The sequence below is a fragment of the Ascaphus truei genome, chromosome 3 (assembly GCF_040206685.1).
Source record: "Ascaphus truei isolate aAscTru1 chromosome 3, aAscTru1.hap1, whole genome shotgun sequence".
Lineage (NCBI taxonomy): Eukaryota > Metazoa > Chordata > Amphibia > Anura > Ascaphidae > Ascaphus > Ascaphus truei.
In genome coordinates, this window is record NC_134485.1 from 413,613,157 (window position 1) to 413,635,944 (window position 22,788).

The 22,788-nt window shown below is 41.1% G+C and overlaps 1 protein-coding gene across 2 annotated transcripts in view; it reads left to right on the forward strand.

Annotated features, from left to right (window-relative positions):
* The window catches only part of LRRC32 (leucine rich repeat containing 32), a 55,110-nt gene extending 34,464 nt beyond the window's left edge, over positions 1-20,646 (forward strand). Inside the window, exons 2-3 of one of the 2 annotated variants that reach the window (XM_075592669.1) lie at positions 956-1,046; positions 18,226-20,646. In XM_075592669.1, the coding sequence (XP_075448784.1) occupies positions 960-1,046; positions 18,226-20,160 (2,022 nt within the window). In that variant the 5' untranslated portion in view covers positions 956-959 and the 3' untranslated portion in view covers positions 20,161-20,646. The remainder of the gene's footprint in view (positions 1-955; positions 1,047-18,225) is intronic. The other variant, XM_075592668.1, reaches the window with a different exon arrangement.
* Positions 20,647-22,788: the final 2,142 nt, after the last annotated feature.

Genomic DNA, 22,788 nt, shown 5'->3' on the forward strand with positions numbered 1-22,788 from the left:
AAATAAAGAAGCAGTTTTGCCCTATGTGGGTTCTGAAGAGCAGATACATCTGGTTAAAACAATTTTTAAAAATTATAGTAAGCAGGGGTGATTGCTGCTTTAAATTATCTTTATAAACTTATGGCAGTGGCATATTTAATAGGTTAACCCTCCCTTGCCAGGTAACCGCAAGATCAGACAATCTCTTCCACCTTTCCTGCAAACAGCACCAGGCTCCACTTTTAAATGCTTATCTTGGGTCACTCCTGCTTTGTACAGTATTTAGAGTCATTATGCTTAGCCTGTCATTAGTTCTCTTCAAAGGTTCCATCCTCCTGTTGTTGGGTAGGCCAGGCCCCTATTACATATTGCCTGTGCTCGAGAGTGGGGAAAAGTTCCACTCCACTGAAATAAAGAGAGCTGAGCTCTTCTTTACAGTGTAGTAAATGGGAGCCTCAGACAAAGTAGCCAGCGGGGGAAACAAGTGACAGGCTGCAAAGGAAGATGCCGACCACAGGATGACCTGACACTCTGTGACAGTTTCCTTTGGGAAGAGGGTGGAGAAAGCGCCGGCCTGCCCAGGATTGCTGCCGCATGCTGAGATAGGAAAGACAGATGGCATAATGAAGGTTACAGTATCAGACTTATTTTCCCATGCAGGAAAGGTAGCAAAGACCCACCCAGAGGCACCCAAGAAAGACGTGCATGTGTTCAATAGGCATACCAAGCAAAAAATACAATGTTTGTTAAACAATGTATCAGTTAGTTGACTTACTTAGAAAAATATGATCACCATTAAAGTTACATTTTTAAGGAGGGCGTTGCAATGTGCAATAACTAGTAAACTTTAGATACAGTATGTGGGTCACTGTAAAGTTTTTGTTGCCAAGAAAGCACTGCACCTGGTTAACCTGATCGAAGTTCAAAGTTTCATTTCAAACCCTTTGAAATCTCATTTGTATTTGTTTCTACACAGAGCCATGCGCCTATATCTCATACTGTTCCTGGCAGTGGTGAATGAAGGGACCTCAACATACCGCCCCTGGGAAGAATCACCTTGTTTAATGGTACGAACAATGGCATTCACTCTGCTACACTTTGATCTTTATCTTCACAGTTGCATTCCATGTAACTGCTATTCTTATGAGTTTTGCTCTTTCATGGATAGCCAAATATTGATCCAAGAAAACGCCAAATATAGTCCAGGATATTAAATCTTTTATTGGACCAACATAGAAATAAAGTTAAACATGTTGTACCTTTCGATTACAATATCTGACCGTATATCATACAATATTCCAGATTTTCCATAGGATTGAATAGCAAGGCATGTGCAATAAATCACATCATGGCATGGTAGCCAATAGCCAATGGTACAAGTCACTCACTCCTATACATAGCATTGGTCTTACAACCTGTATGTAATTTACTAACCTGTACTGCCTTTCAAATTTATAATGTAACACGTGTACTGTACGTTAGTAGCTTACATTCATAAGAATGTAGGCGGCCCATGTTGAATAGGACAATGTGACAGTGCTCGTTACTAACCAGGAGGTCAATTCGCAGGGCCGAGAAGGGATATGGGAACTGACCACAGGCCTAAGGACTGAGTCCTGATCGAGGACAATATCCGGGTCATGAGCCAGGTCAGGGCAAGGTGCAGCAGCGTAGTCGGGGGTCACGGTTTCAAGGTCAGGGCAGGTCCAAGTAACGTCAGAGGTTCAGCAAGGCAAAGCGCAGTGGGATACCAGACAGGGTCCAGTAGCACATGGGATAAGGCACCTTGCTCATGTGCTGGCTGAATTGAAATAGCTTCCTTATAAAGGTCAGGAACAGGTGCAGCCGATTACAACTGCATCCAGGTTGAGGGCGGAATGAATCCACTTCGGCCATCTTGGGCGAGGGCAAAACAACCTTACATGCTGTCCATCTTGCTAGAGGCAAGGAGTTCAGGGATGTGTTGGTGCCGAAGGGGAACGGCCACGACGGAGGACCCTTACACTCACTAACGCAGTGGTGAGTAGATTTTTGGAAGCATAGTGGGAAGGCACCATTATATATGTGGTTGTGGAGTCTGCACTTTTAATAGTATTACAAAATTAAAGTTACTGTATTTTTTTTATCTGGAACAAGGTTGCTAGTTCTTTGTGAAATTGATAATAATGTATCCCTTCCAAAATTAAACAACGTCCTATAATAGAAATGTCCTGCACACATTACATGTGCTCACATTACTGTATTATAATGCAACACAGAATTAGGTATACATATTCATATTACTGCCCATATGATAAACTCAATTTTACTTCTGAAAAGCTACAATATTACCATGCTTTGTTATCAGCAGCGTGGTAAAGAGGCTTTAATTGTTCTTAGTTATATTAATAAATGAAGAGGCTAAAATAAGTGTATGAAAAATGACAAACCTGCTTCATATAACGAGACTACATTTATTGAATGTGTTCACTGCTATGTGAATCAATGCATTGCAGTGTTTGTGATGTGCACATTGATGAGTTCTTATTCATTTCCACCCTGAACCCATAGGGGACTAGACAGGTATAAAAAGTGTGAAACCAGAGTGTCAGCAGGCAGGGGAGAGACAAAAATATGCTGTTAAAGCAGTTTTAATAGGAAGGGTTTCCTAAATAACATGCAAGTTCAAGAACATCCGGTTAGGTGCCAGTTGGAAAATAATAGTATACACCAGGGACACTTGCTGTAAGAGATTAGGGGAAGTGTCAAACATTGACAGTAAAGCACATACGATACATGCCAGCCCATACTATCCTGTAATGCAAAATGAATTCTCCCGTTCCTTTTTTCAGTACAGTACATCTCATCTACCTACTACAGGCATACCCTGGTTTAAGGACACTCACTTTAAGTACACTCGCGAGTAAGTACATATCGCTCAGTAGGCAAAAGGCAGCTCACGCATGCGCCTGTCAGCACGTCCTGAAAAGCAATACTGGCTCCCTACCAGTACCGAAGCTGTGCGCAAGCGGGGAGACTATAGAGCCTGTTACAAATGCATTATTTACATCAGTTATGCACGTATATGATGATTGCAGTACAGTACATGCGTCGATAAGTGGGGAAAAGGGTACGTTAATGCGGGGTATGCCTGTGTTACATACATGCTCCGGTCCCATTGTGTACGTTAATGCGGGGTATGCCTGTGTTACATACATGCTCCGGTCCCATTGTGTATGTTAATGTGGGGTATGCCTGTACTTTTCCAGTCTGTTCTATTTAATTCTTTTTTTTTTTCTCCTGTGGGCATTTTTTTATCAGCTCCCCTCTATTAAACACTACCATGGGTTACCTTCGTACAATCCATCAGGTCCAAAAAGTTGTTATGCGAAACACTCCACCACTCTGGGCTTTGTAGCTCTTTTCGATCCTTGGATTTGTTTTTTTTTGTTTGTTTTTTAGGCTAGTCTTATGTCTATCTCAAGCATTTTTTTTATTTCCTTACCATGTTCCCCTCTACTGTACCACCATTTTTGGGAGGCTACACCATTAATCCAATTCCAACGTACGGGGAAACAGCCTCAGGTGAGGAGAGTCCTGCTTGTGCAACCAACACAACACAGACAAGCAATGTCTTCCAAGTACAGGTCTCCTCAAAGACAGAGATGATGAAAGGTCCTAAAGGTCCAGAGAAATAAGGAAGGGACCTGAAATGTGGTTCCACTGTTCTTTGCTGTCACATTAAATGGAGAACTTCATTATGAACTTGTGAGTAGAGCTCTCCTTTCTATCTGTCTTTGAGGAGACCTGCACTTTGAAGAAATTGTTTATACAATGAATCCACCACCCTTTCTGTTAAGAAGTACTTCCTCCCATTTCCACTGAGCCGGCGACCCTCCAGCTCTTGTGCTAGCTCTTATATGTCTATGAAATAGGCGTACTTTCTGTATTTGAAAGGCTCAATCATATTGCTTTACACACTGAGCCACTGATTGAGCCACCTGGGTTGAAGCAGGGATATCCTCAAAACCTGACCTGTTTGTGGCCCTTGAGGACTGGCATTGCCCATCCCTACTCTAGGGTAATTATCAGCATTTCTTATCACTCATATCATCAATGAAGACATAATAAAGGGGCATTTCCTCAAAACAAGTGGGAGGTGAATGATGTCCCCAATATGAATTTATGAGCCGGTGTGTGTATCCTTCCACAATTCTAAGGCCGAGCTTATAGTGTCGGAGTTGCTGTGTGCGCGTGCGTGCGCGTCAACCACACTTCACTAATTGGCTAAGTATTTCATAGTCCTGCAGGCGAAAAGGCGTGTTGATACGGCAGCATTTTGAGGAGACAATAAATGTTGTCTTCTCAGGCGGCTTCCGAGTGAAGTTAGCATCACGTGAGCTGGTTCAGCCAATGAGGGCGAACCAGCTTTGTGACACGTCCCCCACAACCCCGCCACACCCCCTCATTGCCGCCAGCACTAGGACCAGGAATCACTTGTGCTGCAGCGGCGCAGCAGGAGCGCGCACTCTCGCTAGCAAGCGGAGTGTATAAACTGTGCCTAAGAAGGTACCTATTCAACTTATCCCTGCTTACTCTCATGTGACACTAAGAAGAAATGACCACACATAATAGTGAGCCCTTCTGTTTTTTTGCTTAATACATTGGTACATGCGCAAAAACATACGTAGAAGAAACTGCAGAACTGAGGAAGTAGTAACTAAAAATAAGGTTGCAGAAGAATAGTACAAACTTTTCATGTATCCTACTAATTCAGTTCCCATTCGAGATGACTCACGTAATGAGTTTCGAGCGAATTCACATTGCCCTGTATGAAAATAACTCGTGGGGTTGGGGTGGGGGTTGGAGGGGGGGGGTTGGAGGGGGTGGGGGGGAGTGCATGTTTATTCCAGCCATGGTCTGCAGAATAAAGAAATCAGGGGAAATTGTAAACAGATTCCCAACTAAGCCCAAGTAACAGAGATAGAAAATTTAAAAAATGTGCTCCTAATATAATGTGTTGGCTTTGAGTTGCAACATCACACACACACAGACAAAAAAAAGTGAATGTTTACCAGCAAACTCTCCACTTATATAATGGAGATTGTGCAAGGCAGAGAAAGTACTGCATGTATTCATTTAGCACGTCCTTATGATCAGTGTGTATGCCCTAACTGAGCTTTTTTGTTTCTTTTACATTTTTGAAGATGGAAGAAATGTTGGAGTCTGGAAAGAGAGAAATGTAGTAAAGAGCAGCGGTGCGCAAAGTGGGGGTGTGTGGCCCCCAGGGGGAGGTGGGAGAATTTCCTGGGGGGGGGGCGCGGTGGCTACAGAGGCCCCACGCTCCCCCCAAGGCACTTAAATTAAGTGCCGGGAGGATCGCGTGAGGCCTCTGCAGCTTTTCTTACCTGATCTTTGGCGACGCGTCGCCATGGTAACTGGCGTCAAATGACTCCGCCACGTCATTTGACGCCGGAGCCGAGGAGGAGAGGGGGCGCGAGGCAGGAGGTAAGCAGGTAGGGGGGGCACAAGTTAAAAACTTTGTGCACCCCTGGTATACATTAGGATGAGTAGGCACAGTGCCTGGGGCCTACGAACCTTTTAGGGCCTACAATATTTCACTTGAAAAAATACCTAAACAAAATAAAATCACAAAATAAGAGAAAACAAAATAATTTAAAATGCCTTCGAAGTATCGATACCTTTAAATATCGAAACAAAAGTATCGATGCCAAATATCGCTAGTATCGGAAGAAACAAGCAAACGAAATTAGCATAAAAATGAGTAAAAATATCGGACACACAGGCGTCTAGAAATAAAAGTGCCCAAGGCCTACGAAGGTATTAAAACGGCCCTGCTGGTATAGAGCAGGGGGGCTCAACTCCAGTCCTCAAGCCCCTCCCCAATAGGCCAGTTTTTTCTGGATATCCCAGCTTCAGCACAGGTGGCTCAATCAGAGGCTCAGTTGAAAACTGAGCCTCTGATTGAGCCACCTGTGCTGAAGCAGGGACTGATTGAGGCACCTGTGCTGACGCAGGGATATCCTGACAACCTGACCTGTTGGGGGTGGGGGGCTTGAGGAGTAGAGTTGAGCCCCCCTGGTATAGAGAATGTTGTAGCGCTGAATGGCCCATATTCACTAAAGAATCAATAACAATATGGTCATTAGCAATGGAAGTTCGGTTGTGCTATAGTGTTGCACCTTTTAGTGAATCTGGGCCAATCTGTTAAAGTTGATGTTGCTTTGACTGACTGAAAATGCAACACATTTTAAATGATATTTTTTTTCCCCATCTTGATCAGATACTGTACATCTTTGTGAAATTGACTAGTCGTTTTCTCATTTCATTCTGCTACTTGTTGAAAGAGCGATCCTCCCAGGCGAGGTTTGAAGCAGGGGGTCTCCGAAGCTGAAACCCATTAATTTCAGCTCCGGAGACCCCCTGCTTCCAGAGATAATTACTTCCGATGTGGGTGCCAGTATCTCTCTGCTTTTTAAAGCTCCTGCATCCTGTGGGCCAATAAGAAACCACGCCAGATGATGTCACGGCTTCCTATTGGCCCGCAGGGCGTGACAGCTTTGAAAATTGGCCAATACGTGATCCCTGCTAGCTATGCAGAGTGGATACCGGCACCCTCTACAGAGGTCTGTATCTCCAGAAGCAGTCTGTATCCGGAGCTGAAATGAATGTGGTTCAGCTCCGTAGACCCCCTGCTTCAAACCTATGTTAAAAAATAAAACAATTCTCAAAAACAATCGCCCGCATGGATTGCCTCATTAAATCCCATTCTTTGCCGGAGCAAAGGGGAACCACTGTCTGCAGTTGTCAATTGCAATCCTAAATCAATTCAAAAGGTGACACTGTGTGCTCATTTGCAGGTTATTTCCCAGAATCCCTTGCTGCCGTGGAAGCACTGTATGCCAGGAGATAACGGGGGAAAGCAGGGCTGTAGACCTCTCTGAGACATGTGAATGTGCTCACACGTGATATTTTCATTTGCGTAATTCTAAACTTGGAATAGATGTCGGCCTCCAAGGATCGAAATCAGTTCTGGTTTCTGAACCATAAAAAAAAAAAAAAAGTATTTAGATGTAAAAGTATCATTTCTATCAGTGATGCTGCATTTAAAATTATGAATGTATCCAGTTACTCTTCGATAAAGTACCCATTGTGGTATGAAACACGTCAGAGTCTTTTTCCTGGAGATATGTGATTTTGTTTATGCCTTAATAAATAGTTTTGAATAGTTTGGAACGGGTTCTGTCCTGCATTTTATTACCGGGTTGCAGTGCACAGCCATACAAAAATTGTAAGACTGATCCGGATCAATGCGACTCACAGGGAGAGTTGACGTACTGACTCCTGCCTTCCTTGCTTAGATAGGTACAGGCATACCCCGCATTAAAGTACACAATGGAACCGGAGCATGTATGTAAAGCGAAAATGTACTTAAAGTGAAGCACTCCCTTTTTTACCACTTATCGATGCATGTACTGTACTGCAATCGTCATATACGTGCATAACTGATGTAAATAACGCATTTGTAACAGGCTCTATAGTCTCCCCGCTTGCGCACAGCTTCGGTACAGGTAGGGAGCCGGTATAGCTGTTCAGGACGTGCTGACAGGTGCATGCGTGAGCTGGCGTTTGCCAATTGGGCGATATGTACTTACTCGCGAGTGTACTTAAAGTGAGTGTCCTTAAACCAGGGTATGCCTGTACTGTATACTGTAGGTACCTAAGTAACCCTTACCGAATGCCACATCATTTGGAGAGCTGATTTTTATTTTTGCAGTGAGACTCTTTTGCACTTGAAAGTCTGTTAAATTTTTCTTAAATAATAAAACCTTTAACATGAGAACAAAGTGACTGAAATAGTTTTCTTATTTTCAGCTGGGCAATATATTTCTAAATGTTACTTCACCTTTAGGTGACCTTTTAATCTCTGCCTGTCACGTTGAGTGAGTGAGTTGCTCGTCTGTTTTGATAACTCGTAGGTTTTGAGAGATTTTGAGGGGTACATATGGCCACACTTAAACAAACAACAGAGGTGCATTACATACAGTACAGGAGCGTGTGTTTATCTGCTGATAATCCAACTCTAGCACTGGTATTTGACAAAAAATGCTCAGACTGGAGTAGTTATTTGATTTTCCAAAAGACACTTTTAATGTTGCAGCCACTTAACCATAATGATGGGTGAATTTTTTTAGCGGATTTGGATCCGCAGCGCATCGGACGGTTTCTTTGGTGCGCGGATTAACGCGGATCAATCTCAAAAAGGGCGATTTGCGTTTTGGGATTTTTTCATTATTATTACCAATACACTCCACGGATTCCGCACCCCGTGGACGGATTTGCAGAATTCAATCGGCGGATTCAGCAATCCGTTGGCAGAGGCTTAATAATCTGTCGAGTTGCTGAACCCGCGGATTGGATTCTACATATCCATGCACGGGGTGTATCCAATGGTGGATTTTGATGAAACCGCACTGATTAAAACCGACCAAATCGGTCCGCAGATTTTACACCGCAAAATGGTAATTGGGGGGGTAGGAGGGAGGGGGAAATTAGAGAAAACCCAAGAAACGTATTTGGACGGATTCGCCCATCTCTACTTATTAAGTATTTCCTCAAAATGTACCTATTTAACATGGACTGTAGCTGTTGTCCGCATCCTGTCTTTGCTGTATGTATTTCAGAACTTTCAGTCAATAAAAGAAGTTGCAATATTCGACATTGCTCCACATTTTGTCCCCGTTTTGAACCCGGGAGATTTTAATCCAAACCACTATTTTTTGTCAAGACATTATCCTTTATACACAGTGATCTGTTGACCCAAGTCTCTTAGCTGCAAAACTGAGACAAACACAAGGCTATCCTAAATATGAAAGATACCAAAAGGGTCTAAGAGGGTCTTCACAGGAAGTAGGAGAATGGGCTCACTAGGTGGGCCAAGGTGGGCCAAGGGGTTCTTATCTGCGGTCAATAGTCATGAGTCTAGGTCAGCTCAAATCCAGTCCTCAAGACCCCCAATAGGTCAGGTTTTCAGGATATCCCAGCTTCAGCACAGGTGGCTTAATCAGGGGCTCAATCAAAGACTGAAGCAGGGACTGATTGAGCCACCTGTGCGGAAGCAGGGACTCATTGAGTCACCTGTGCTGAAGCAGGGATTGATTGAGCCACCTGTTCTGAAGCAGGGATATCCTGAAAACCTGACCAGTTTGGAGGGGGGGGGGTTGAGGACTGGATTTTGACTCAGGCCCTCATTCTCTCCCGTCTCGATTACTGTAACCTCCTGCTGTCCGGCCTTCCTGCCTCTCGCCTATCTCCCCTACAATCTATCCTAAAAGCTGCTGCCAGAATCACTCTACTCTTTCCTAAATCTGTCCCAACGTCTCCCCTGCTGAAATCCCTCTCCTGGCTTCCTATCAAATCCTGCATCTCACACTCAATTCTCCTCCTTACTTTTAAAGCTTTACACTCTTCTGCTCCTCCTCCTCAGCCCTAATTTCTCGCTATGCACCATCTCGACTCTTGTGTTCCGCTCAAGGATGTCTTCTCTCGACCTCCTTTGTATCTAAAGCCCTCTCCCGCCATAAACCTTTCTCACTGACTGCCCCGCACCTCTGGAATGCCCTTCCCCTCAATACCCGACTAGCGCCCTGTCTATCCACCTTTAAGACCACCTTAAGACACACTTGCTTAAAGAAGCATATGAGTAGCACCATGCCTAATACTATACACCTCATACATAAAGCTTGGCCCCCTGCAGACACACTTACGTTCTTCCTACCTACCAATTCGATTGTAAGCTGCTCGGAGCAGGGACTCCTCTTCCGAAATTTTACTTTTATGTCTCAAGCACTTATTCTCATGATCTGTTATTTATATTATTTGTTATTTATATGATTATCACGTGTATTAGTACTGTGAAGCGCTATGTACATTAATGGCGCTATATAAATAAAGACATACATACATGCCTCTGGTCTTGGCTATTATTTGCTGAAACAGCTGCAGTATTGCCAACCTTTCTCCATGTCATCATAAGAGTAGACGCCACGCTATGTTTTAATTTGAGTTATCCGTGTTAGTCCATTTGCCCGGTGCAAAAAAAAAAAGAGTACTTCAGTATCCGGTGATATTTTTTGGGGGGACTAACAATTTATATTTTAGGACAAGTTTTCTGGGAACCCTGTCCTAAAATATAAAGTGTTAGTCCAAATATAAAAGGTATCCACTAATACTGAAATCCTTTTTTTTTTCTGGTCCACGTTTTCTAACTCTAATCTCAGAGAAGCAATATATTTACAGTGTATTTCTATGGGCATCTGAGATTTGGAAAACTAGAACTGGACTACAATCTCATGATGACATGGAGTTAGACTAGCAATACTAAATATCACATGCAGAGAAATACCAACTCCAGTATCCCCAACATTGCTCCATGTCATCTTGAGCTTTCAATCCAGTCCTCCCTTTTTAAGGTAATTGCAATACATTCCGGGTGAGAGACCTATATTTTGATGGACTCTGGAAACTCATTGATCCCGGACTTAACTTGAATCTCATAATAACCTGGGTGTACAGTGGTTTTGACAATACTGCAACTTTCCAAAAGTAGTTATGCTCGAAATGTTCAGTGCATCCTCTCTCCTTGAAGACTAGAATCAGTCATTACTAATTCCCTGTGAAAAATGCCTAATCATCTCCTCTCCAGAAAGTATTTTAGGAACTGTTGTTTTTGGAATGTAAAGTCTCTTTTGAATGTAGATGTTTACCATTCCATAATGACTGCTGTTTCCCTCCCAGCATCTGTTTCTAAACTATGAACTCTATCTAACAACATCAAAGAAATCAAGCAAGCAGCGACTGAAGGAATTTGTTTAATGTGCAATAATTTTGTATAACTAATGTTTCTTGCACTGAAGTCTTGAAAACAAAAATACAGTAATTAATACTTTAGCCTGATCTCACTTAATAAAAACATATCCTTCATATGTAATACATCCAAAATACAATAATATTGCTTCTTGATGGGTTATTAAGGCTAATGTATTCCATGTCATAAAACTTTTTTTTTTTTTTTTTTTTTGCAGGTATAACACTTTTTTAACAAACCTATGCAAAACAATTAAAAAAGCTCACATAAAAAAAATATATATGTATATATCTATGAATTAACACACACATTCCCAGCAAGCGCAAACCCCAACACCACCACATTATATATATATATATATATATATATATATATATATATATATATATATATATATATATATATAAATGTAAATACAACTGCATGCTCATCTGCATGTCTTAGGCAGGTCTGCAACCCTTCCTTTCCCCATTATCACCCAGCACACAGCACTTCCACTGCAGCAAGGGATTCTGGGAAATGACATGCAAATGAGCACACAGTGCCACTTTTTGCTTCAAAAACCATTTTTAACATGGTTCCCTATAGGCTTAAGCTTGCTGCATGGTCACAGCTTTGAGCACAGACAGGGTTAAGGTGCATACCCAGAAAACCCACCCACAGACAGCCGTTTCGACCTTAATGGGTCTCATCAGTGTGGGGTTGATTAACTGGGTATGCAAAGAAGCTAAAGGATGGGCCAACCATAATACTGAGTTAAGTTATGGTGAGTAAAAAAAGTGACAAAAACCCTCCACAGCAAAGCAAATATGCAAATGTAAATACAACTGTATGCTCATATATATACATACATATATATATATATATATATATATATATATATATATATATATATATATATATCAAAAGGAGTTCTACAGAGCGTTGCAAATCTCCAATAATAATATTTTCTTGGTCATTTAGTTAAACCCTTTGGCCAAAGTGCTATAAGTCTGCATGCTAACGTCAAGGCATAACCAAATTTGCAGGTCCTAACACTACTAACACTACACTGTGAACCTTTCCTTTTACCTCTGTATGAGGGGGAACAACCATAGTAGGTCATGCCCATAGAGCAAAATGGAAAAACCTCCCAAGTTTAAACACCTTTTTAGGGTCCTCTGATGAAGTCGCCGTGAGCAACAAAACACGTTAGGACTCTTCTAAAAATGGCATTATGTCATTGCGCGGAGACGCGGTCAAGGCCGGATCGTGTCCAGGGCTTGTATTGAGGCTACAAGCAGTGAGCTTGTCTTATAACACGACATTTTTATCATCTAGACTTGTGAGCTGTTTGTGAGCAGAGCCGTGCAGCAGTATCTCCTCAGAGGACTTTCATTGTGGCGGTGATATATTCACAAACGCTTTTTATAACTGTATAAGTACTGTACTTGTAAGTGCACCTTTTGCCCACCCTTGCCCATCCCCCCATCCTATTAAATTTACTTGTTACGCTATGGGGGTTGCGCTCTTTTCTTTATATATATATATATATATATATATATATATATATATATATATATACAGTATATACATTTTTATATATATAAAATTAATTTATTAATTAATAAAAACTTGTGCACTCCCAAAATTAAATAAAGTTGGTTGGCGTATATTGGGTCTATTCAGTAAAGTGTGATAGTGCAGATTCGGCACTACTGCAATGAAAACCCCACTGACTTGATGGAACTTTCCCTGTGGTAGTGCTGAATCAGCTCTATCACACCTAACTCAACAAGCACCTTTCTATCTATATATACACAACATGGGACCATGCATACAATACTTAACAAAGGACGATAAGAATGGACAGCTTCACTGGAAAATGGGGGCAAAAGGTCAAAGATTGGGAATATGTTGGGCTTGATTAAAGGCAGACTGTACCCTAAAGATTTTTCATACTCTTTCATTTCTTTTTAAACAAACATTGTTTTGTTTTTTTCTAAAGCATATTGAAGTTATGATGTCATTTATGGAATGAAGATTCTTTTTAAAAAAAAGGGGAGCAGGAGATGGCGCAGAGGGGAAAAAGAGACACAGAGAGAACGCAAATGGTGTAATATTGCAAAGTAAAAAACGGCAATGACGCTGTGTAACCTCCAATGGTTCTACTCATGTGAGTGATTGCAAATGGGCATATCACAATCAGTGGCAAAGATGTCATGTGGGTTGGTGATCTCAAAAAAGAGGAAACTGAATAATGGTGCTGACAGTATATAAAATAGTGATCAACTTTTTATCAAAATCAAAGCAGCCCTCCAGATTGAACGCTTACAGGAAGGTCATTCTTTAAGGTCTTAAACAGATAAAACCGGTAATTCCCGATGGTATGGTGAGTCGCGATCTCACCGCTTCCGCAACACTGAGGTCTACTCGAGTTGGATATCTGCTGATGTCACTTCCGTCTGCTGATGTCACTTCTGTCTGCTGATGTCCTTTCCGGTTACGACTGCCCGGAAACACAGACCGCACTTCTCTGGATCCTCTCTCGGCTCTCGCCATCAGGGTCCCTACACGTTTCACTAAGGTTGTAGCTTTGTCAGGAGTCAATTTATGGAATGAAACGTTTTGGAGTTTCATAGAAATTAGTGCAATTTCCCATAACATTCAGCTCTCCATTTATGAAGGGAAGTTACAGACTCTCAGAGGCTGAGCACGTCGGGGAGAGATCAGTGGGTGCTGCTACAATCTTTGTGCACAGGTTGCAGGGAATGTTGCACACTAGGCACATTGAAGTGAATGGCGTCCAGCTCTACCGTAGCGTGAGACCCTTACAATCAAAATGCCCTTAACACTAATCGGCATTCTGCTTTCCACTACAAAAACAATTGTTTTGACTTTATAATTGCTAATTGTTTGAAAAGGGATGTACCGTAACAAAACTTTGTAGTGAAAATCCCACATCAAAGGGCAATAAGTTCTCATGTTGCTGGATGGGGTTTTGTGGATTAGCACCACCAAATATGGGTCTATACTGTATGTCTGTGGCACTTGTGTTCGGCAAGCATTTCCAGGACATCACAAAATTGGGTGCTCTACGTTGGTCCTCAAGCCCCTCCGACAGGTCAGGTTTGTAGGATATCCCATCTTCAGCACAGGTGACTCAATCAGGGGCTTGATAGGCTTCCTCTCCCCTGCTGTTCCCCGGGCTCTTCTGACACCAGGAAAGTATTGCATCAGAGGAGGTGGGCAGAATCTGCTTGCAATTAACATGGGGACCCTACAACTGCACTGGAGGAGATAGGGGTCCTCGGAGGACTTTTTTATTTTTATTTATAAAATGTTTTACCAGAGAAGTAATACATTGAGAGTTGCCTCACTTTTCAAGTATGTCCTGGGCATAGAGTTAAGATGACATGGTTACAAATACAGTTACATAAGTTAACAGGGTTATACATTATATACAAGACATTGCATGCACAGTTAGAGAGAATATATATTATAAGCGTACAGTTTTAACAGTTACTCAGGGGCCATTATTGAAAGGGTCGCAGGGTAGGGGGACCAGAACCAAATCTGAGATTTAGATTTTTTCCTGCCTTGCATACTGGCCCATACATCGAGTTTAGTATGATTCAGACCTATTGAGTTCCAGGGGGGGTTTGAATTTTTAACCCACGAATTTGCCCATTCGTAATAAAAAAATTGGAAACACACTGTATATTTTATCTACTTCCCATTTAAAAAAACCACTCAGGCAGGGAAACATTCCCCTTCCAACCCATTTCAAGACACCAGTGTCTTCATCTGGGTGGCAGGCTCCAGTGAAGCTCTCATTGATACACCTATGCTGAAGCAGTGACTGATTGAACCACCTGTGCTGAAGCTGGGATATCCTGAAAATGTAGAGTTTCCACATTTAAGTATTTATAATACGGGACGCTGAAATCCAGTATCAAAGTGTGATGTCATAATGCGTGACAAAAGATTTGGAAAAGCTTCAAGCTGAATGGTATCTCCTGCTTGACTGCTGTACTCTGGTATTTATCCTCTCTGCTCTTGGCAGGGAAAGACGAAAGAAGGTTTTAGAACCGATTTCATTAAAGTAATGTAAAGTTCAGGCACTGCACGGGAAGACACTAAAATATGGGACAATTAACGCGTCCCGACAGACCTTTCCGGAACAACGGGACAAGTCAATGAAATAAGGGACAATCCGTATGTTTGGGACGTCTGGTAACCCTATGGAAACCTGACCTGTTGGGGTGGCTTGAGGGCTGGAGCTGGGCATACCGTCTTATGGTACCCAAATAACACAATGACATTTACAATAGAAGACATCTTTTCAGTTCTAGACAACAACTCACAGTTACATATTACTTTGCTTATAGAAATAGGCCTTAATGCAGTGCTGCTGTAAGGCACATGAGCGGACTACATTAGGATTGGGCAATAACATCTGTTGTTATTGAGTCTCCAGACTATTAATGCCGGGCAGATGTCTTCCTACTACAGTGATTGATTAAACTCACAAACTCACTATGTTATGGTCATGGGAATCTCAGCCGTTCTTCTGTGGCATTGCCAAACCTACATTTAATATAAGAGCAATGTGTAAAGCATTAGCACAGTCTTTGTAAATGATGTATCTCGCAAAGGAGATGGTCTGTCTGCAATTTGCAATACAATTAAATATATACATTTACTAAGGGCAGAGCCAGCTACTTTATTAGTTTAGAAAGTCATACTACAGTAGGTGGATAGGAAGCTAAATATGGCGATTTAATGGGCTTAGAGGTACAATAGCTGGTAGTTGACCCCAAAAATATGTTGTTAATAATTCAACAATCTGAGAGGTTAAGTTCGGGTAACGGGTATCAGAGCTCGATCGGCATTAACGGCCATTCAACTCAACGCCCTGTAACTCAGATTGGGCTCTAATACCTGTTATGGGAGCTTAGTGAAACACTGCCTAGTTGTTTCCCTAAACAAATGTAACCATACTTAAAGCAAATATTTGATTGATTTCGTTTTTAGGGGGAATTCAGTGCAAATCCCATTTCCAAGGGACCTGTGATAGGGTTTGTCAATTAAGTGTTTCCTCTACCTCCCCACTTGTCGTTATCAGAGAGCCAATAAACATACAGTAAGGGGAGTGGGTGAAGGAGGCCTTTGTTTCTTCAGGGGGCTGTGTGCAGTATACAATTATGCCAGAAAATAAATACCTCAACCATGAAACATCTTTTAATGTATGATTAACATTACATAATATTGTGTATTATTCCACTTAAATGTAATATGTATATAACCAATTTTCTCTCCTAATAGGCCATTTTTACATGCATTTCAGCATTTATTGATTCAGAAATAAATATAGTTCTGTACATTTATAATCCATATTGGATATTATACTATATTTGCAGCATACTGCCTCATAAAAGGTTTAATGGATGTGTGTTAGTTTACCTATAATCTACAGTATTTTAGACTTGGCCTGGTATGTAAGGAAATTGTGTATATTGCAGCGTGATGTTGATTTTTCATGATATCTAGTGCATGGCAGAAAATACACGCGTAAGAAATTGCCGGCATTATCACATGTTGTTTATATTTCTAACATGTTAACATATTCTGCGGTGAAACAGAGATAAAGCGCAACAAATATAGTGATAAAGTCAAGCGGCTGCCTGAACACCAGCGGTTTCCCCAAACCGCAACTATAACAGAACTCAGCCAAAAAGTGCTTGTGGCGCAAAGTTATGAGGTCACCAAGGAGCCTATGAACCAGAGGATCTACATATGGAGTAACAGTATATGCGTTTTGAGTGTTTATTAATCACTGGGTTTATTTGCACATCTTATTGTTTATTTATGGTCACTTTGCGCCACAAGCACTTTTGGTTGATATTCTGCGGTGCGTTCCAATGGGTGTTTGAAGACAATAAGAATAAAAGTGAAACCTACATGTACCCGGGTGCAGTAGTTAAGAAGGATCCTACTCCAAGGAGCTTACAATCTAAAAATAAAAAACTCTGGGTTCTATGTATTGAAATCTCCAGGCTGTAAATCAGCTGGCGAAAGGTATCAGCAGATTTACAATGTTAAATATTCTATTGAAAGCTATGGATGTTCTATGATAAGTATGGCAGTGAATGCATCAGTAGTGAAGCTGGGAGACTTGCATATGTTACTCCCTCATTCTATTAAAATATTATATATAGTATACTTAGTGAATGCATTTAATGCTGCGGTCCATTGATGATACAGATTTTGTCAAATCTACATATTAAGTAAATACCAGCCATTTAGTAGATCTGACGATTGGTGTACATGCCAAAGTGATCTCTCTTGGAGCATGATGCATAGACTACAAAGTGATACTGAAGTATCTGGCAAGTGTTACCTTTTCCAGTTGCATTTGCTATAATTATTGCATTTCCTGCTGCAAATTACAACCACACAGCATGGTGGCCCTATATTAAAATGAACATGGCCAAAAAGTAAAAGGTGGGGCACATGCAAAAGAAAAAAGCAGAGTAGAAATTATCTAATGTTTCACTTTTTTCTTTAAAATATGTCTTCCTTCAACAGTGTAAAATACATGTATCATAGTCAGATCATACAGTATTAACAATTAGAATCAAGACATGTTCCTTCCACCCCTTATATCTCAGCCCTTATATACAAATACTTCCCCAAACACCCCTGATCTCTCCTCCCTTATTATGTCCTCTCACTCCTGCGTACAAGTCTTCTCCCGTGCGGCACCCTCTCTGAAATTTCCGATCACGCACCATTAGCCTCTCCAACAGCTTTCAGACTTTTAAAAGCTCACTGAAAACTTTTTAAGGAAGCCTGTCTGGCAGCCCTCTAACATATACACCCTCTAACCCAATTGGAACCAGCTGTGTGGCTGTACCAAATTCCATGCCATCTGACACCCCCAAACATCCACACCCGCAAACCTGAATGGGACCAGCCCTGTGACTGGACCAAACTCCATCCTGAGACACACTCAGTCCCACAATGAACAGCCACTTAAACTTTTGTTTCAACTGGACCCACCTTCCTCCCTCTACATTATAAGATCTCTCAAGCAGGGCCCCCATTACAGTACCTTTTTTCTCTGTTTGTGTTCGTTTGTCCTTATTTGGTATGTTATTTGGTTTATGTAAGTTATCTAATCCTGTTCCCCCGTTGTTCTGAGCTGCAGAATATGTCGTTACTGTATAAATAAACTATAATAATATTAATAGTATTGTTGAATATTTAAAATAGAACTTAGAATCCGTGTAACGACGACTATTTCTTGTTCCAGGTTTTCACTAACACTAAAAAAAAGTAATTCAATTATGTCAACTTCTGTTATTAATTATATTTCATTTTTCTTTGGTCTACAGGTAAATATGGAGGCATTTTGTCAGAACAAGTATTTTCACCAAATCCCCCTGGGACTTCATCCAAACATAAAAGCACTAGACTTATCCAAAAATGAACTACAGAATATAACAGAGAAGCCACTGATTTTTTATAGATCTATAGAGAATCTTGATCTAAGTGCAAACAAAATAGGCTTTATTCAGCATGATACCTTCAAGCACATGACCAATTTGAAGGTAATAAACTTTTCAGGGAACTACTTAGATCGAGTTGTCCAAAATGGGGCATCAGGAATTGGAGTATTACCCCATGTAAGCAGGTTGGACCTGTCAAGAAACAGCCTGTACACTGACATGACTAACTACTTTCTAGAACAAGCCCCATCTCTTCAATCTCTTTCACTGTCAGAGAACAGCATTACGATGATTTCACCAAAGATGTTTCTTGGATGCCCATTGCTGACGGACGTGGATCTTCACAATAACATTATCATGGATATAGAGGAAGGATCTTTTGAGAACCTAAAACATCTCATCAATCTAAATCTCGCCATGAACTCCATCACCTGTATCTCAGATTTTAGCCTTCGACAGCTTCGGACTCTTAATCTGAGCAAAAACAGCATTGAAATGTTTCATACATCAGATTCGGAGGATGAATACAAACTTGAACACGTGGACCTGAGCGAGAATAAACTATTTCGTTTTCCTGTTTTACCGAGGGTGAACAATCTGATTTTCCTAGACCTATCAAAGAATTTTATACATCTTGGTGCAGACGCATCTCATGATGAAATGGAGTGGATGGGTGATCCATTCCGCCTTCTAAATCAGAGTGAAAATAAGGACCTTAAAAACACCATCCCTGTAAATTTATCCAAGCTTAGCCATTTAGACTTAAGTTATAATGAAGTAAAATCCATCCCTGAGGACTTCTTTGTTACTATGCCATCTCTTCGGTTTTTAAACCTAAGCAAAAATTGCCTCAAAGTCTTCTCCGTTGGCCAATTTGGTACTTTGAGCTCATTAGTCATTCTTGATTTAAGTGACAATTCCTTACAGAACATATCAGGGAGTACGAACTCTCTTCATAGTTTACAAGAATTCTACCTACAAAATAACCACCTACATATACTAGAACCCAGCATTTTTCCAGGTCTGCCAAGCATTGTGAGAATTGACCTCCAAAGCAATAAGATTAGTCTGTGCAGTACGACTTTGGGAGTGGCAAAACAAAGAAACGACGAAAAGGAACATGGATGTGTATCATTTTTTAACATTCCTACTTTACGACATTTAAACCTTAGAATGAACATGATTAACGATGTACCTCAATATGCCTTTTATGAGACTCCATTGACTGTTCTCGATCTGTCATTGAACCAAGGACTTACAATAAAACCGAGAGCATTGGCGGGATTGGAAAGTTCTCTAGAGCTGTTGTCTATAGAAGACAATTCTCTAGCCCTGCTGAACATCGATCTGCCCCTTTTTGTTCACCTTACGTATTTAAACCTCTCGGGGAATCAACTAACTTGGTTACCAATGTGGACTAAAGATTGTCATTTAGAAATTCTCGACCTAAGCCACAACAGTTTCATTAATTTACAAGACAGCAATATGCCAGCATTAGAAGGTACTTTAAAGACCCTCTCCCTGAATGGAAACCCTCTCAGTTGCTGTGGAAATTCCTGGATCACCCATATGATTCAAAGAGCGATCGTGGCAATTGCAGCATTGGACGTAACAACGTGCCACTATTCAAAAGGTTTTGGATATCAAGAAGAAATATTAGTTGGCCAAATCCGGCCTGACATCTGTGATAAAGAGGACTTGAAGAAAATGAACGTAGTCATTATTTTAACTTTGGTGCTGATTTTGTCAGGGATTGCTATCGGTCTGGGGTCATTCTGCTGCTTTCGCAGACAGAAATTTAACCAGCAATTTAAAGCTTAGTAGATTCTAAAGACATAGGGCGGCATGTATCAAGGCAAAGGAGGTGCAACTCTGGGGCAACAAAACAACACAAGATGTATCAAAGAAAAATTAAACCTGCAGCCCTTTTACCTCAATACATATGTCTGCATAGGGTCTGTTTACTCCCGACGGCAAAACCAGAGCAAAAACAGCACACTATTCATCAATGGTCAGGAATCTCAGCTCCTGGCACAGCGCATCATGGCTGCAGTTTTTCATATACTGTAGTTCCCTGTTGCTCATTATGGTTAGAGTCTCTCTGTGGGCCTGAAGCAACAGAACCGGCTGCTTCTGTACAGTACCTGCTGCTTGTGGGGAAAGCAGCCCCATTGCTTGTGTACAGTACCTGCTGCTTGGGGTGAAGCAGCCCCATTGCTTGTGTACAGTACCTGCTGCTTGTGGGGAAAGCAGCCCCATTGCTTGTGTACAGTACCTGCTGCTTGGGGTGAAGCAGCCCCATTGCTTGTGTACAGTACCTGCTGCTTGGGGTGAAGCAGCCCCATTGCTTGTGTACAGTACCTGCTGCTTGGGGTGAAGCAGCCCCATTGCTTGTGTACAGTACTGTACCTGCTGCTTGAGGTGAAGCAGCCCCATTGCTTGTGTACTGTACAGTACCTGCTGCTTGAAGTGAAGCAGCTTCATTGCTTGTGTACAGTGCTGTACCTGCTGCTTGAGTTGAAGCAGCCCCATTGCTTGTGTACAGTACAGTACCTGCTGCTTGAAGTGAAGCAGCTTCATTGCTTGTGTACAGTGCTGTACCTGCTGCTTGAGTTGAAGCAGCCCCATTGCTTGTGTACAGTATCTGTGTTGACAAGGGGTTGTTCCTGATCTTCCACGTGTGAATCAGAATCAGTGGAACTGACACACAATCATAAAGATGGGACTGTTACCTACTAGCAAACATTTTTTTATCATCGCAAAAGCCAAATTCTTTCAGTGGGATTTCTTATTTTTTTTTTTTTTATAAAATAATGCTGTTTTTGCACCGAGTTTTTCCCCAGTTTTGCAACTGGGAGACTTTAATAAATAACATCTCCATATTGCAAAAGGTGTTCTTCACGTGGACCATGGCCTTCATTTTCTCTACAACATGGATTTTTCGCTGTGGTTAGTTTTTTTAACCTTTTACCAGCATTGTGTTTGACCTTGAACATGTCCACTTATTTACAGCATCTGCCTTCATTTGTCTCCCTTTATTGGTCATTCCATTTACAAAAACTCCTTGTATTGTGGTTATCGTGCTTATAACTAGTAAACAGAACTTAACCTTGGCACAAGCTATAACTGAACATGATGTTCCCAATTTCATATTTTCTTAAAAGAGGTTATGTACTTGATCAGGGGTGACCATCTCCAGTCCTCAAGGGCAAATATGACTATGCCATTATGACTGAGCCACTGATTGAGCCACTTGTGCTGAAGCAGGGATATCCTGAGAACCTGACCTGTTGGTGGCCCTTGAGGTCTGGAGTTGGCCACCCCTGCACTAGACTATGAATTGATAACTCCAGTGTGGAGCACACTGTTTGTACTTAATAAATAAATGGTATTATTTTCCAACGAGACTAAAGTGAAAATAAATCGTGGCTAAACTAAGTGGCCTTTTAGCATGAAGACAAAAATTAATATAATATTGTGGCATTATGTTCAAATGTCCAGTAGTTTACTATGCATTGCTGGTGTGCTGCTGTATCCAGCCTGTGATTATGAAGCTGGTAAATACATGTTGCACACTTAAGAAAATGTCTGTTAAGAATTGTTTTGGGCGACCCATAGAGATGCAGAATTCCATATATCCCGTTATAATATGTAAGTTAGTTCCCTTATCTCTATCATAGCATTCCCCATATTGTAAGATGATGCCCACGCAGTAATACTAATGCAAAGTGCCTTGATAAACTCACGCTAAGAGATGCAAAACAAAAACAGCATTTGGTGGTTATTCATTAAACAGTGATAGTGGTGATAAGAGCTCCCAGTGAGGGTAATAGGAGCTTTTCCCATGCAATAGTGCGCTGTTTCAGTTTAATGATAACCCCCACTGAATCAATTTTGCTCAAATTGTCTTGATATGTCACAACTAAGGCTTTCAATAGTATCATACCTTCAGCTCAACAGACGTATTCTCTGTTATTTAAGGCTCCCTTTGCAAAACATTTTTTCACTGTTACAGTGGTGTTTTGAGAAAGTTATACTAGGTACTGTAACTATACATTTTTGCAGTAGGAACACCTTGAAGGACCATCATGTCTGTGGTAGGACCACCATGGTAGGACCATCATTAAAGTTCTTCATATATTTACACTGCGTAATACTTTCATTGCCAAGATTCCATATATGACAAGGGAAACAAGCACAAGTAACCACTGCATTTGATATATCATTAAAAATATGCTGTATGATATAAAAATAGTTTGTCACAGACCAGCAAAGCAATACTCTTACTTGTAAATAAAAACTACTATACATATATATATATATATATATATATATATATATATGTATTTATATATAAAACAAACAAATTGGAGTAGCGCCTTAGGAAGCTTGATAAGGATAAATCAGCTGTGTAAATCAGATAGAGTTAACAAGGCTATTGACCAAAGA